Source organism: Neopsephotus bourkii, unplaced genomic scaffold (assembly GCF_033783945.1).
Source record: "Neopsephotus bourkii isolate Nb327-2 ecotype Australia unplaced genomic scaffold, CSIRO-AGI_Nbou_v1 NB_234, whole genome shotgun sequence".
NCBI lineage: Eukaryota > Metazoa > Chordata > Aves > Psittaciformes > Psittacidae > Neopsephotus > Neopsephotus bourkii.
The window spans coordinates 14,437,728-14,451,270 of record NW_026900744.1 but is presented as its reverse complement, the minus strand read 5'-3'; the positions used below and the strand labels follow the sequence as shown (position 1 = coordinate 14,451,270).

Genomic DNA, 13,543 nt, shown 5'->3' with positions numbered 1-13,543 from the left:
TGGCTCATGCCCACACCCCATGGCAGCACAGGCTGCACACGTGCATGCACACACATGCAAACGTGAGGCAAAACAGCCTCACTCAGGGTAGTCACAGTGGCACAGTTCAGTGTCAGCCTCATCTCCTGCATGCAGGCTCCACTGCTGGGTAGCTGGGGACATGCAGCGGTGATGGGGTTCCTGGCCACTACACGCCTGGGCCGCACAGCTGCCGGCTACCAGTGCACTCAGCATCCACAAGCTTTTGTTTTCAATGCCATGACCTGCCAAAATCTGCACCATGGGCACATCTCAGCCCTCAGCCCAGGAATTCCCACGGCAGCATCAGCACTGTTAGGCGCTTACAGGTCCTCGTGAGCCCTTTGCAGGAGCAGGCGCAGGCAGCAGGTGTGGCAGGGCAGCAGGGAGAACCTGGGGATCACATCAGCCAGAAGCACATCTTATGACAGCCCAGCTGATCTCAGTCAGGCTGGGGAAGCACCTGAAGAGCCATTCCCAACCAAGTGGCACTGTGCACTCCCGCTGTGACCCACCAAGATCCGCACACCCCCAAGTGTGTTTTACCCCAGGACAAGACTCTCCAGCATCTCTGCCACCACCACAGTGCTGCAGGACATGGCTGCCCAGAAAGTAGCCATCATTGGTGCCGGTGCCTCTGGCCTGTGTGCCCTGAAATGCTGCCTGGATGAGGGGCTGGTACCCACCTGCTTTGAGAGGAGCAGAGACATCAGGGGTCTCTGGCTTTTCGAGGTAACCCCTGCACTGTGTCAGCCTGGCCTGCGGCACCTGCATGGACAGGACATGTGGATAATTGCGGAGTTAAAAGTACAGAGCAGCGTTTGTTTACATGGTATTCTCGCCATGGGGACCTGCTGCATCTCTGCCTCTCCTGTAACCCCATGTACCTGCAGTGTCCCTGCTCTGCGGTTCCTGGAAAGGCGCCTGGTACGATTACTTACCTCGCCCCTCTGAACCTCTGGCAAGGGACGCTGCCGGAAAAGCCAAACAAGTTTCAGTGCAACCGGTTGCTGGCTTCCTCTCCCGTGTGGGAGGAGTCACCAAGTGGGAGGCCCCAGTTACCGCTGACGCGCACCATAAACCCAGGCCAGCATCAGGCATCCAAGTTTGGGGAAACTGCGCGCAGACCCTCACTAACTGCCTGCAGGCCACTTGCCTTCCCCGGGCTGCTGAACCCACAGCTGCAGGTCAGTGAAGGGGGTGCTGGTGGGTGCCAGCACACAGGAGGTGCCGGCATGGTGCCATCAGCATTTACACTAGGGAAGGTGGAGGGCAAAGTGCAGATTCATGGGCTGTGTCCACCAGGGTGGGAGCCATGGGTCCCCATGGGAGGGCACGGCACTCCAGCATGCCTCCATTGCTTGGACATGCCGTGAGGGGGGAGATTTCAGGAATCCATAACTCTTGACAGCACTTCTTCCAGGTGTCTGGATGTAAGCACTGCAATGGTGAAAAACCTCACCATTGACCATATTCCTGCTGGAGCGAAGGGATAGCTGTACTCTCACGGTCCCAGACAGAACATTGCAGGCTGCCCCTAAGTTTGTGATCATTTTGGAGCACGGGACCAAACTGTGCACAGCTGCGACCCATGCCTCTAAACCCCGTTCTCTGACGCTGTCTCCAGGCAGAGACCAGAGGTGGAGGGCAGCATGGCTAAGAGGGTGGCCATCATCGGAGGGGGCAGCAGCGGGCTGTGTGCCATCAAAGCCTGCCTGCAGGAGTCATTGGAGCCCATCTGCTTCGAGAGGAGTGGGGACATTGGAGGGCTCTGGAGGTTTGAGGTAAACCGTGCCGGCCACATGTCTTGCTGGGGGTCAGCACTGCAGCAGCTGGGGGTTCAGTGCCTGCTGCTGGGGTGGCATGCAGCCGGCTGCGGCAGGGTCCTGAGGGTGAGCTGAGGGCAGGGGCTCTACATAAAGAGCCACCACATGAGCCCCAGCCATCTGTCCCCATCATGGTGCCTCACCACACAAGGCCATGCCCCACTCCTGCAGGAGCACCCCGAGGAGGGCCGCGCCAGCATCTACCGCTCTGTCATCATAAACACCTCCAAGGAGATGATGTGCTTCAGCGACTTCCCCATACCTGAGGACTTCCCCAACTACATGCACAACTCCAAGGTCATGGAGTACTTCCACATGTACGCCCAGCACTTCGACCTGCTCCGCCACATCCGATTCAGGGTGAGAGCCGCCAGGGTCTGGGGTGAGCGGTGAAACAGGGCCGGGGCACAGGGTGCCTGACGCCCGCTCCCCTTGCACCCAGACCAGCGTGTGCCGCGTGTCCAAGCGCCCCGACTTTGCCATCTCGGGCCAGTGGGAGGTGGTGACGGAGAGCGAGGGGAAGCAGGAGGCGGCCGTCTTTGATGCTGTGCTGGTGTGCACCGGGCACCACACGGAGGCCCACCTCCCGCTGAGCACCTTCCCAGGTACTGCCCCACACCCGGGCATGAGGAGAGACCCCAGAAAGCTTGGCTGTGGCAGTCCCTATTCTCCCTATTGCTCTTCCTTCTGGCCTCAGCATTTCCCTGCCTTGAGACAGCTCCAGGAGAGCTCTCATGCTCCCCAGGAAAGGCTCTGCTAGGGCCAGAGACACCCCCAACTCAGTGTTTCAGGAGGTGACCCTCCAGCCCAGCGCCCAGGAAGCCAAGCATCCCTGCTCCCTGCCCACAGGAATCAACAACTTCAAGGGCCACTACATCCATAGCCGAGACTACAAGGACACTCGGGACTTCACAGATAAGAGGGTCGTTGTCATTGGGATCGGGAATTCAGGGGGAGACCTGGCCGTGGAGATCAGCCAAGCAGCCAAGCAGGTGAGCATCAGGGTGCCAGTGGGGTGCCAGTGGCCAGGGCAATGCCTCGTGGGACACTGCCAGCTCCACAAGGACACCGGCACCAACGTGCTGGCGCAGCCACTGCTCTGTCCTGGTACTCACTGCAGCTGGCGGTGCTGGCTCCCACTACCCCAGCCTTCGTCAGCTGAGACTCGATCCTGTATGGATACCCCAATTTCCATCTCTGAGCCCTGGGCTGGAGCTGCCCCTGGGCCGCTCCCTACTTCCCTGCCCCTGCTGGGTGCTGACCACCAGCTCTCTCTTGCCCCCTGGTCTTCGCTGAGTGCTTGGCCAGCAGGAAGAGGACCTACCCTGGGGCAGGGACGTGTCTCCCCCATGCAGCCCCTCAGGACCTGCAAAGCCTTCAGGAGGCAACGCTTACTTCCTTGCCCAGGTCTTCCTCAGCACCCGCCGTGGAGCTTGGATCTTCAACCGTGTTGGAGATCAGGGCTACCCCATTGACACCATCATCACCACCCGCAGCAACGCGTTCCTGAAGAAGCTGCTGAGCCAGTCCATTGTGAGCAACTCTGTGGAGAAGCAGCTGAACGCCAGGTTCAACCACTCACTCTACGGCCTGAAGCCAAAGCACAGGTGCCAGCAAATGCTCCCCCTTCCCAGGAGGGACCCTCTGCCTCCCACGTGTCCGGCACTGCTCAGCCATTCCCATGCTCTGTGTGCCTGAGCTGGGCCAAGGCACCAGCCCTGGAACCCTGGTTAATAGCTGTGTGGTGCCCAGGCAATGCTCCAGGGAGACACCACGGCCCCTTCCAGGGACCCTTGGTGCAGTGCATTGGCACCTGCCAAGCATCCCTGTGGGAACAGCCCCACTGGAAATGAGCATCCCTGAGTACCCGTATCCCCAGAGCAGGGAGCCATGGCTGGAGCACAGCACAGAGCAGAGACACCCACTGCAGCACCCTCATGGCTTCTTGTGCTTTCAGGGTCCTTGACCAACACCCAACCATCAATGACGACCTGCCCAACCGCATCATTTCGGGCAGGGTGCTGGTGAAGCCAAACATCCAGGAATTCACAGAGACATCTGCCATCTTTGAAGATGGTACCAGGGAAGACATTGACGCTGTGGTCTTTGCCACAGGATACAGCTTTTCCTTCCCCTTCCTCGAAGGCTGCGTGAAGGTGGTGGAGAACCAGATTTCTCTCTACAAATTCATGTTCCCCCCTGACCTGGAGAAGCCAACACTGGCCTTCATCGGCCTCATTCAGCCCCTGGGTGCCATCATGCCCATCTCTGAGCTCCAGTGTCGCTGGGCCACCCGCATCTTCAAGGGTAAGCGAGACGAATCTCCCCTGTGGCTGCAGCCTAAGCCAGCACCCCTGGACTTGGGTTAAAAGGTGCCCAGCAATGGCTGGGAGGAAGCAGCTGGCTGTGCCTTCCTGGCAGTAGCCAATGGCATGGCCAGCGTACATCCCAGCCATTGTTGCCAGCACTGCTATGCTGTGGCTTATCCTTCCTAGGGTTGAACAAGCTTCCCCCACGAAACTGCATGGAGGCGGACATCAAGCAGAAGAGAGAAGCAATGGCAAAACAGTGAGTTCCCCCTGAGAATAGGGAGGGCACTGTTTCGGGTACAGCTGAGGTTGGGCATCTGTCCTGTCCTTTGCTGCTTCCGGGCACACTTGGCATTGCCAAAAAATGGCAGGGATGTGCTTAGCTGCTCTAAACCCACCCTTCTGATACTTCCCAATGCTAGTCCATTTAGTAACGCCTTTCTGGCGTGGGAGTTATCTGTCACTTCTGCCCCTAACACCCGCTAACCCTCCATGTCCACAGGTACGTGAAGAGCCAGCGGCACACCATCCAGGTGGATTACATCCCCTATATGGATGAGCTCGCCTGCCAGGTGGGGGTCAAGCCCAACCTGCTCACCCTCTTCCTCACCGACCCCAAGCTGGCACTGGAGGTAGCCTTCGGGCCCTGCACACCATACCAGTACCGCCTGCGGGGCCCAGGCAAGTGGGCCGGTGCCAGGGAGGCCATCCTCACCCAGCGGCAGCGCATCATCAAGCCCCTGCAGACACGGCTCGTGGAGGAGCACCCATCAGCTCCCACCATGCCCCTCTTCTTCAAGCTGGTTGGAGCTGTGGCCATCCTCGCCATCGGTTTTGCTTACCTGTAGGTGACCCACAAGTGTGGGAAGGGATGTGCCGAGCATGCAGGCTGTTCATCCCCTGCCCCCTGGTAACCTGTGCACCCCAGTGCTGGCAGGACCTCTCCTCCTGCCCCACATGGCCCCGCTGTGGCCACACCACAAGCCCAAGATGCACAGAGCCTTTACAGCTCATGAAATAACACCCCAGCGCCCGATCTCTGCCTTTCCCCAGGAAGACACAGGCAGGGACAGAAGAGGAAACCTGCTCATGCACACAATAAAATCCAGTCCCTCTTAGCCTGCTCTTTCAACCCAGCAGGGACACACCAGGCTTTTCTGTCACCTCTAACCCAGCCATGCCACCATGGCACACTCACACAAGAGCTGAGCGGCAAAGGCACAGCAGACTTCCTAACTGGATAAATGTGTTAAACAGAGACAGGTGTCTTTCCCGTTATTGGCACCACCATGATACCCTGTGCGCCCATAGGACTCACACGGCTTTGAGGTTGGCTCATGCCCACACCCTATGGCAGCACAGGCTGCACACGTGCATGCACACGCATGCAAACGTGAGGCAAAACAGCCTCACTCAGGGTAGTCACAGTGGCACAGTTCAGTGTCAGCCTCATCTCCTGCATGCAGGCTCCACTGCTGGGTAGCTGGGGACGTGCAGCGGTGATGGGGTTCCTGGCCACTACACGCCTGGGCCGCACAGCTGCCGGCTACCAGTGCACTCAGCATCCACAAGCTTTTGTTTTCAATGCCATGACCTGCCAAAATCCGCACCATGGGCGCATCTCAGCCCTGAGCCCAGGAATTCCCACGGCAGCATCAGCACTGTTAGGCGCTTACAGGTCCTCGTGAGCCCTTTGCAGGAGCAGGCGCAGGCAGCAGGTGTGGCAGGGCAGCAGGGAGAACCTGGGGATCACATCAGCCAGAAGCACATCTTATGACAGCCCCGCTGATCTCAGTCAGGCTGGGGAAGCACCTGAAGAGCCATTCCCAACCAAGTGGCACTGTGCACTCCCGCTGTGACCCACCAAGCTCCGCACACCCCAAGTGTGTTTTACCCCAGGACAAGACTCTCCAGCATCTCTGCCACCACCACAGTGCTGCAGGACATGGCTGCCCAGAAAGTAGCCATCATTGGTGCCAGTGCTTCTGGCCTATGTGCCCTGAAATGCTGCCTGGATGAGGGGCTGGTACCCACCTGCTTTGAGAGGAGCAGAGACATCAGGGGGTCTCTGGCTTTTCAAGGTACGTCCTGCTCTGTGCCAGCCTGCCCCACTGCAGCAGGACAGCCAGCATTGGGATTATTGGCAGGTAATGAAGCACCTCTCCCCTGCTTTTCATATATCTGGCAGTCATGTTTCCCAGGAAAACTACATGGAAGATAAACTGCTGTGACAGCAGGAAGCTGGTGTCCTTTCAGAAACCCTTTCTTCCCAGTCTCATCCACCCCTTCCCCTGCTTGTTTGTTTTGTCTCCTGCATGACTTTCCTACCCATCCTTTTCCCAGCTGACCCCACTGTCTATCCCAGTCCCAGTCCCTGTCCTGATGATCCCTTGTCTGGAAGTCCAACTTGTTCTTCTCCGTGCTTCTGCGGCACTCACCCATGCAGAAGTACCGAGCACTTCCTCCTCTGTTGCTTTTGCTCTCCTTTCATCAGGGGAAACCCCAGAGCTCATTTCTGCCCCTACCTACTGAAGCTGTTTGTTGACTTTTTCCCTGGAAACCCACCAAGATGACAAGCCTTTCACAATGTCCTGATACACAGGGGGAAAGCCTGGGAGGGGGACACACCACAGCAAGACAGAATGGGGTTTGGGTTGGTCCAGTTACAGTCCACTGGTTCTGCCCATGGTGGTTCAGAAACAGGAGTGGGGAAGTAGAGCTAGAGCATCAGCACCCAGCTGCTGGGGCAGACTCACCACGCACGATTGGCCACTTAGCTGGAAGAGCAGGAGTTGGCTCAGGAACTGGTGAGACCTGATGTGGCAGCTGGGGCAATGACATCATGGACAGCATCAGGAACGCCCTGCCTCATCAGGGACAGGGGTGGGAGCAGGGAAACTGAGGCACAAGACCCGACCACACACTGTTACCAGTCATTGCCCTCTTCCCTTTTATGTGGGGTGGACAGTCACACGCATAGGAGAGTGCTAAGTGCAGGGATAGGTGCGATCACCTGTGGCTTAACCCTGCACCCACAGGCACAATGAGGTACCAGGCAGGCAGCCCTGGGGTCCCTGGCTAGTGCCAAGCCATGCCCAGTTCCCGCAGGAGCACCCCGAGGAGGGCCACGCCAGCATCTACCGCTCTGTCATCATAAACACCTCCAAGGAGATGATGTGCTTCAGCGACTTCCCCATACCTGAGGACTTCCCCAACTACATGCACAACTCCAAGGTCATGGAGTACTTCCACATGTACGCCCAGCACTTCGACCTGCTCCGCCACATCCGATTCAGGGTGAGAGCCGCCAGGGTCTGGGGTGAGCGGTGAAACAGGGCCGGGGCACAGGGTGCCTGACGCCCGCTCCCCTTGCACCCAGACCAGCGTGTGCCGCGTGTCCAAGCGCCCCGACTTTGCCATCACGGGCCAGTGGGAGGTGGTGACGGAGAGCGAGGGGAAGCAGGAGGCGGCCGTCTTTGATGCTGTGCTGGTGTGCACCGGGCACCACACGGAGGCCAACCTCCCGCTGAGCACCTTCCCAGGTACTGCCCTGCGGACTGCTCGTTTGGTCCTTGGCACCCCTGGGACTACCCTCCTCTCCAGCTTAGTCCCCACTCCATCCTGGCTACTGCCAAAATGCTCCCACAGAGTAACACATCAGACAGGATTGCATGAGGATGCTGCTATCCCACCTATCTTGTTGGTCTCTTCTAGGTGCCTCCTGCTGTGCCACCAGCACCTGAGCAAAGTGCCCTGCTGGCAAGGGTCACTTCTGCCAGCTCATCTCTCCCATCAGCAACTGGCTCCCCAAGCTGCTGGCCATGCACCTGCTGGGCTCTCCAGCTCTATGGCAAGTCTTGAGATCTTGGTGCTGGTGTTGGCCTTTTATTGTTGGTGCCAGGCAAAAATGCCTGGAGGGCTTTCAGCCGTGGAGACACTATCTGGCTGGGGAACAGTCTGGAGCACACCATCACCAGGGTCTGGCAGGATGGCACAGATCACAGCTGTTCCTCTGCCCCAAAACCTAGCACCACGTAGTGTTGTGGTTTAAACCCAGCCACACAGCTTGTGCACTCACTCCCAGTGAGTGGTGCCGGGCTGGAAGCAGTCGAGGCAGGTGTGTGTGTGTGTGTGTGTGTCCCGGGGGCTTCCCCCCTTCCCCCCTCCCAGAGGGATGGGGAGGAGAATCAAAAGAATGCAACTCCCACGGGTTGAGATAAGAACAGTCCAGCAACCAATGTACAACACAAATCACCACCGCTACCACCGACGACAACAATGATAAGAGATAATAACAAGGGAAGAGAATACGATACCACCCGCCGAAAAACGAGTCCGACCCAGAAGACCCCATGTCCTTCTGGGTAGCTCCCAGTTACCTCCTGGGCATGACGTGCTGTGGTATGGAATACCTCTTTGGTCAGTTTGGGTCAGGTGTTCTGTCTCTGCTCTGTTACTGTTGCCAGTGAATGGGCATATGATGATGGTGCATTCTGTGTAAGTTTTCGCCACATGGGTCGTGTACATTCGACTTCATCTGGATCTATGGGTATATCCCCGTTATTCGGCTTGATGTGGTAGATCATCTCTATGATGGCTGATTCCCTCAGAGACTGGATGCCTTTGTCTATAGTAGTCCACTTGGCCAAACGACTCATAACATCATCCTTGTATGGAAACCTTTCTTTCACAGCTGCCAAGAGCCGCCTCCAAAGACTGAGGGACTTCTCTCTCTTGCAATTGCTTTGTCAATTCCCCCTTCTCTAGCAAGTGATCCCAGCTGCTTGGCTTCTGTACCTTCTAGTTTGTGACCATTGGCCCCATTGTCACAGCATCGGAGCAACCAGGTGGTGATGTGCTCCCCTGGTTGACGGGTAAAACCTTTTCACATATTCCGTAGCTCAGTTGAGGTCCGAGGTTGAGAAGTCACCTCTTCTTCTTCTTCGTCATGTGATGATTACTCCTGATCAGATTCTAGACGGGATGGTGAATACATTGTTTCTTTATCTTGCTTCAATCTTCTTGCCTCTTTTTTGCTTTTTCTCTTGCGTACAGGGGCAACCGATATTGGTACGAATTGGTCCTCTGGTTTAGTTGCAGTGATTATCACTGTGGTTTGAGTAGCGACTGTACTTGTTGCTGGGGGGTGGTGTAGCTGCTGTGCTTGGAGCTGGAGTAGCTGTGGTGACTGTTGCTTTGCCCTCAGATCCAGTGACATTTTTTTCCTTTTGAAGGTGCTGGAAAGCCTTGAACATGGCCCTGTAAGCATAGGCCAAGCCCCAGCACGTTGCCATGATTTGTCCGTCTCTGGTATGGCCAGACTGATCACACACCTCATTTAAATGTTTTACTAATTCTTCTGGATTTTGCAGTTGTTCGGTGGTGAAATTCCAAAGTACTGGAGGGGCCCACTGACCTAGATACTTGCCCATACTGTCCCACACACCCTGCCACTCATGGCTGTCCAGCCTCAGAGAAAATCTCTTGGTCCTCCTATATTGTCGTTTAACCCCAGACAAGACCCAAACCTGACTCTGCTTAACTTTTGAAAACAGATGAAATAGTTGTGGGCAAAATACACTCTGTATGCGTGCCAACATGGTGATCTCCATCACAATCAGCAAACAAGTCTCAAAAGCATTAAAAGGCCATTCAAAAACTTCAAAACTCACAAATAATGCTGTAAATGCTCGGGGGGGGAGGGGGGGGGTGGAACTGGGAGGGTAAAAGAATGTCTCCTTCACAGGTTGACCACCCGAGAAGGAGAAAAAAGATGTGTAATTGCTAAGCACTTTTATTATGTACCTCCCAAAGTATAAAGGTGGTGACCATACTGGGAACATAAAACATATCCGTTTCATGATCAATGATTCTATTGTATTACAAGTCATTACCACAAAGAACAATGAGACAAAAACCTTAGCCCAAGCCCCACACTTGAAAAACACTAATACAGCAAATACCAGCTGGAAGTAAGGTACGATATACTGAAACTGTGAGATCAAGAGGAACAACTTTGAGAGCCAATAAATCAGCATTGTGACGAGTGACTGTTAATCCGCTCAGATCTCAACCCCTCGGGCCCCACGTTGGGCGCCAAAAAGAACTGTTGTGGTTTAAACCCAGCCAGACAGCTTGTGCACTCACTCCCAGTGAGTGATGCTGGGCTGGAAGCAGTCGAGGCCCACATCGTTCCCCCCCGGGGGCTCCCCCCTTCCCCCCTCCTGGAGGGATGGGGAGGAGAATCGAAAGAATGCAACTCCCACAGGTTGAGGTAAGAACAGTCCAGCAACCAATGTACAACACAAATCACCACCGCTACCACCACCAACAATGATAAGAGATAATAACAAGGGAAGAGAATATGATACCACCCGCTGAAAAACGAGTCTGACTCAGAAGACCCCATGTCCTTCTGGGTAGCTCCCAGTTACCTCCTGGGCATGACGTGCTGTGGTATGGAATACCTCTTTGGTCAGTTTGGGTCAGGTGTCCTGTCTCTGCTTCCTTCTGGCTTCCCCTCCTCCCTGGCAGAGGATGAGGCTCACAGAGTCCTTGGCCAAACCAAAACATCATTGTTATCAGCTCTGTTCCCAGCCTGAAAGTCAAAACACAGCACTGCACCAGCTACCAAGAAAGAGAAAAATGACTGCTACTGCTGAACCCAGGACAGGCAGGAACTGCAGGACAATCCTGGGATGGGAGCACGGAGTTCTTCAGTCCAAGTCCTGCTGCAAGCCAGGCTAGCCCCAAAGCCAGAGCAGGATACTCAGGGCCACACTGAGCATCTCCCAGGCTGGAGATGCCATCCCCTCTCTGGGCACCATTCCAGGGCCACACCCCTGCTGTTGGTCACTCTGGTCCCAACCTGTTCTCAAAACACACCACCAGTCTGAGAAGGGGGACAGCCACTCCCTACCCCACATCCCTGCCTAGAATGGTTTCTCTGTCTCTCCCAGGGCTGGAAAAGTTTGAGGGCTGGTACCTGCACAGCCGGGACTACAAGAGCCCACAGTCCTTCTCAGGGAAGTGGGCAGACATGGTTGGCAGTGGGAATTCAGGCATCGACATCGTGGTGGAGCTGAGCCATGCAGCTGAGCAGGTGTGCTGTGAGAGCCACCAGGACCAAGCAACCCCTTGCCATCCCCTGCAGGATCCCCACCCTCCAGCACCCGCCCAGGAGCACCCATCCCCTCTCGATGGGGATGGCTGTTGTGGTCCCAGAAGCTCTGCTGGTATCCCTGTCCAAGAAACATGGTGAGACTCCAACCCTGTCCTGAGGGTACTGCCACATCACCACCTCTCCTCTCCTTCCTTCCAGGTCTTCCTCAGCACCAAGTGTGGGATCTGGGTGCTGCACTGGGTGGCAGATGGGGGCTATCCCTTCAACTTTTCTTATCTCAGCCGCTTCATACAGCTCTTCCAAAGCCTGCTGCCTTGAAAAGCCATCAGGAGAAGAAGCTGAATGCCCACTTCGACCATGAGCTCTATGGCCTGAGGCCCTAGCACCAGTGAGTGCCTTGGCAGCACCCCAGCTGCCTGTTCCATGCAGCCCATCCTGCTGCCTGTCCCACTGCTGGGGCACACACAAAGTCTGCCTGTGCCTTCAAGGGTCCTTGACCAGCAGCTGACCATCAATGACGACCTGCCCAACCGCATCATTTCGGGCAGGGTGCTGGTGAAGCCAAACATCCAGGAATTCACAGAGGCATCTGCCATCTTTGAAGATGGTACCAGGGAAGACATTGACGCCCTGGTCAGTCTTTCACCACGGGATACAGCTTTTCTTTCCCCTTCCTCGAAGGCTGCGTGAAGGTGGTGGGGAACCAGATTTCCCTCTACAAATTCATGTTCCCCCCTGACCTGGAGAAGCCAACACTGGCTTTCATCGGCCTCATTCAGCCCCTGGGTGCCATCATGCCCATCTCTGAGCTCCAGTGTCACTGGGCCACCCTCATCTTCAAGGGTAAGCGAGACAGTCTGGGGGGAATGCAGATGGGCTCCCCCAGACATGGCAAGTCTAAGTTGTTTGGTTGGTGGCATCCCTTTGCACACTGCTTTCCCCCAGTCACTCTTTGATCTTCATTTTGCTTCTTGGAGACAAAAAGCAGCATTGCATTTTGCAACAAGCCTAACACTGATCTTCTCTTGTGGGAGCCACTAACAGGTCCCATTGCCTGCAAACCACCTTCTCCCTTTCTTTTTCTGCTGTTACTTTCTTTGCCCATGACTCATGCTTTGCTCCTGATGTGGTAGGATGTCCCTAACGTCTAAGAGGTTTCCATGTGCAAGCAAAGGCCAGGCTGGATTGCAGAGCCAGCCAGACTGTGATAGGAGCACAGCCCTTCCTTCCAGCTACAGCCTCCTCTTCCCCAGGGCTGCAGGACCTGCTGCCATCCGCTGACATGCTGGCTGACATTGTGCAAATCAAGGAGAAAATGGCCAAGCGGTAAGGAAGCTGTGCAGGCATCAGCCCTGCCACTGTCACCCCTGTGCCCACCTGCCAAACCTGCCCAGTCTCCCTGCCCACAGGCACGTGAAGAGCCAGCGGCACACCATCCTGGTGGATTACATCCCCTGCGTGGACGAGCTCGCCTGCCAGGTGGGGGTCAAGCCCAACCTGCTCACCCTCTTCCTCACCGACCCCAAGCTGGCACTGGAGGTAGCCTTTGGGCCCTGCACACCATACCAGTACCGCCTGCGGGGCCCAGGCAAGTGGGCCGGTGCCAGGGAGGCCATCCTCACCCAGCGGCAGCATGTGCTCAGGCCCCTGCAAGGCAATGCTGGGGACTGCCCTGCCCGCTCCAGAACCACGCCCCACATCTTCAAGGGCTTTTTCAGCATCGGGTTGATTGTGGCCACCCGTGTGTACATCTTGCTTTCTTAACCTAGAATGAAAGAGACACCGGGTTCTCCTGGCAATCTGCTTCCTTTTCTTTGGGCTACAGTGTTTCTGTAGTCTCTTCCTAGGTCTGCCACCACATGAAGAGGCACAAAGAGATTTGGTTCCTTGGGACTGTTATAAAAATTCCGTATTGGCCATGATCTGATTTGATTAATTTATTATAATTGATTAATATCGAGAGGCAATAAACAAGCAGCTCCACCCAAGACGCACACCATGATTTCTGGGGTACAGTCTCTTATACTCCTTGATTTTGGGTTTCAACCAATCCTGTCATCTCCTTCACCCGAATATCCGACGTGGCTCCTTTTCATTGTTCTCCTCCTATTGCTGGGGTCTTATCTTTGGGTGATGAAACTTCTTAAAAAGTCACTGAATTCCTTGGCAATACATTAACGGGGGATGTCTGTCACAAGCTTAACCACCATCTTAGCCCCCTCAATTCCATTTCTTATATAGTTACTTATTCAATTCAAGTAGTTAAA

General features: G+C 55.7%; 1 protein-coding gene and 1 pseudogene across 1 annotated transcript; both read left to right on the top strand.

Moving 5' to 3' along the window:
- The first annotated feature begins 1,126 nt into the window (after positions 1 to 1,126).
- LOC133207971 (flavin-containing monooxygenase 5-like) lies at positions 1,127 to 5,411 on the top strand. Its single transcript, XM_061345484.1, has 9 exons — positions 1,127 to 1,205; positions 1,646 to 1,802; positions 2,016 to 2,204; positions 2,287 to 2,449; positions 2,694 to 2,836; positions 3,252 to 3,451; positions 3,802 to 4,151; positions 4,340 to 4,412; positions 4,656 to 5,411. The coding sequence occupies exons 2-9, from the start codon at positions 1,671 to 1,673 to the stop codon at positions 4,999 to 5,001; spliced, it is 1,596 nt and encodes a 531-aa protein (XP_061201468.1). The 5' UTR covers positions 1,127 to 1,205; positions 1,646 to 1,670; the 3' UTR covers positions 5,002 to 5,411.
- Positions 5,412 to 6,627: 1,216 nt separating this feature from the next.
- LOC133207974 (flavin-containing monooxygenase 5-like) lies at positions 6,628 to 13,164 on the top strand (annotated as a pseudogene).
- Positions 13,165 to 13,543: the final 379 nt, after the last annotated feature.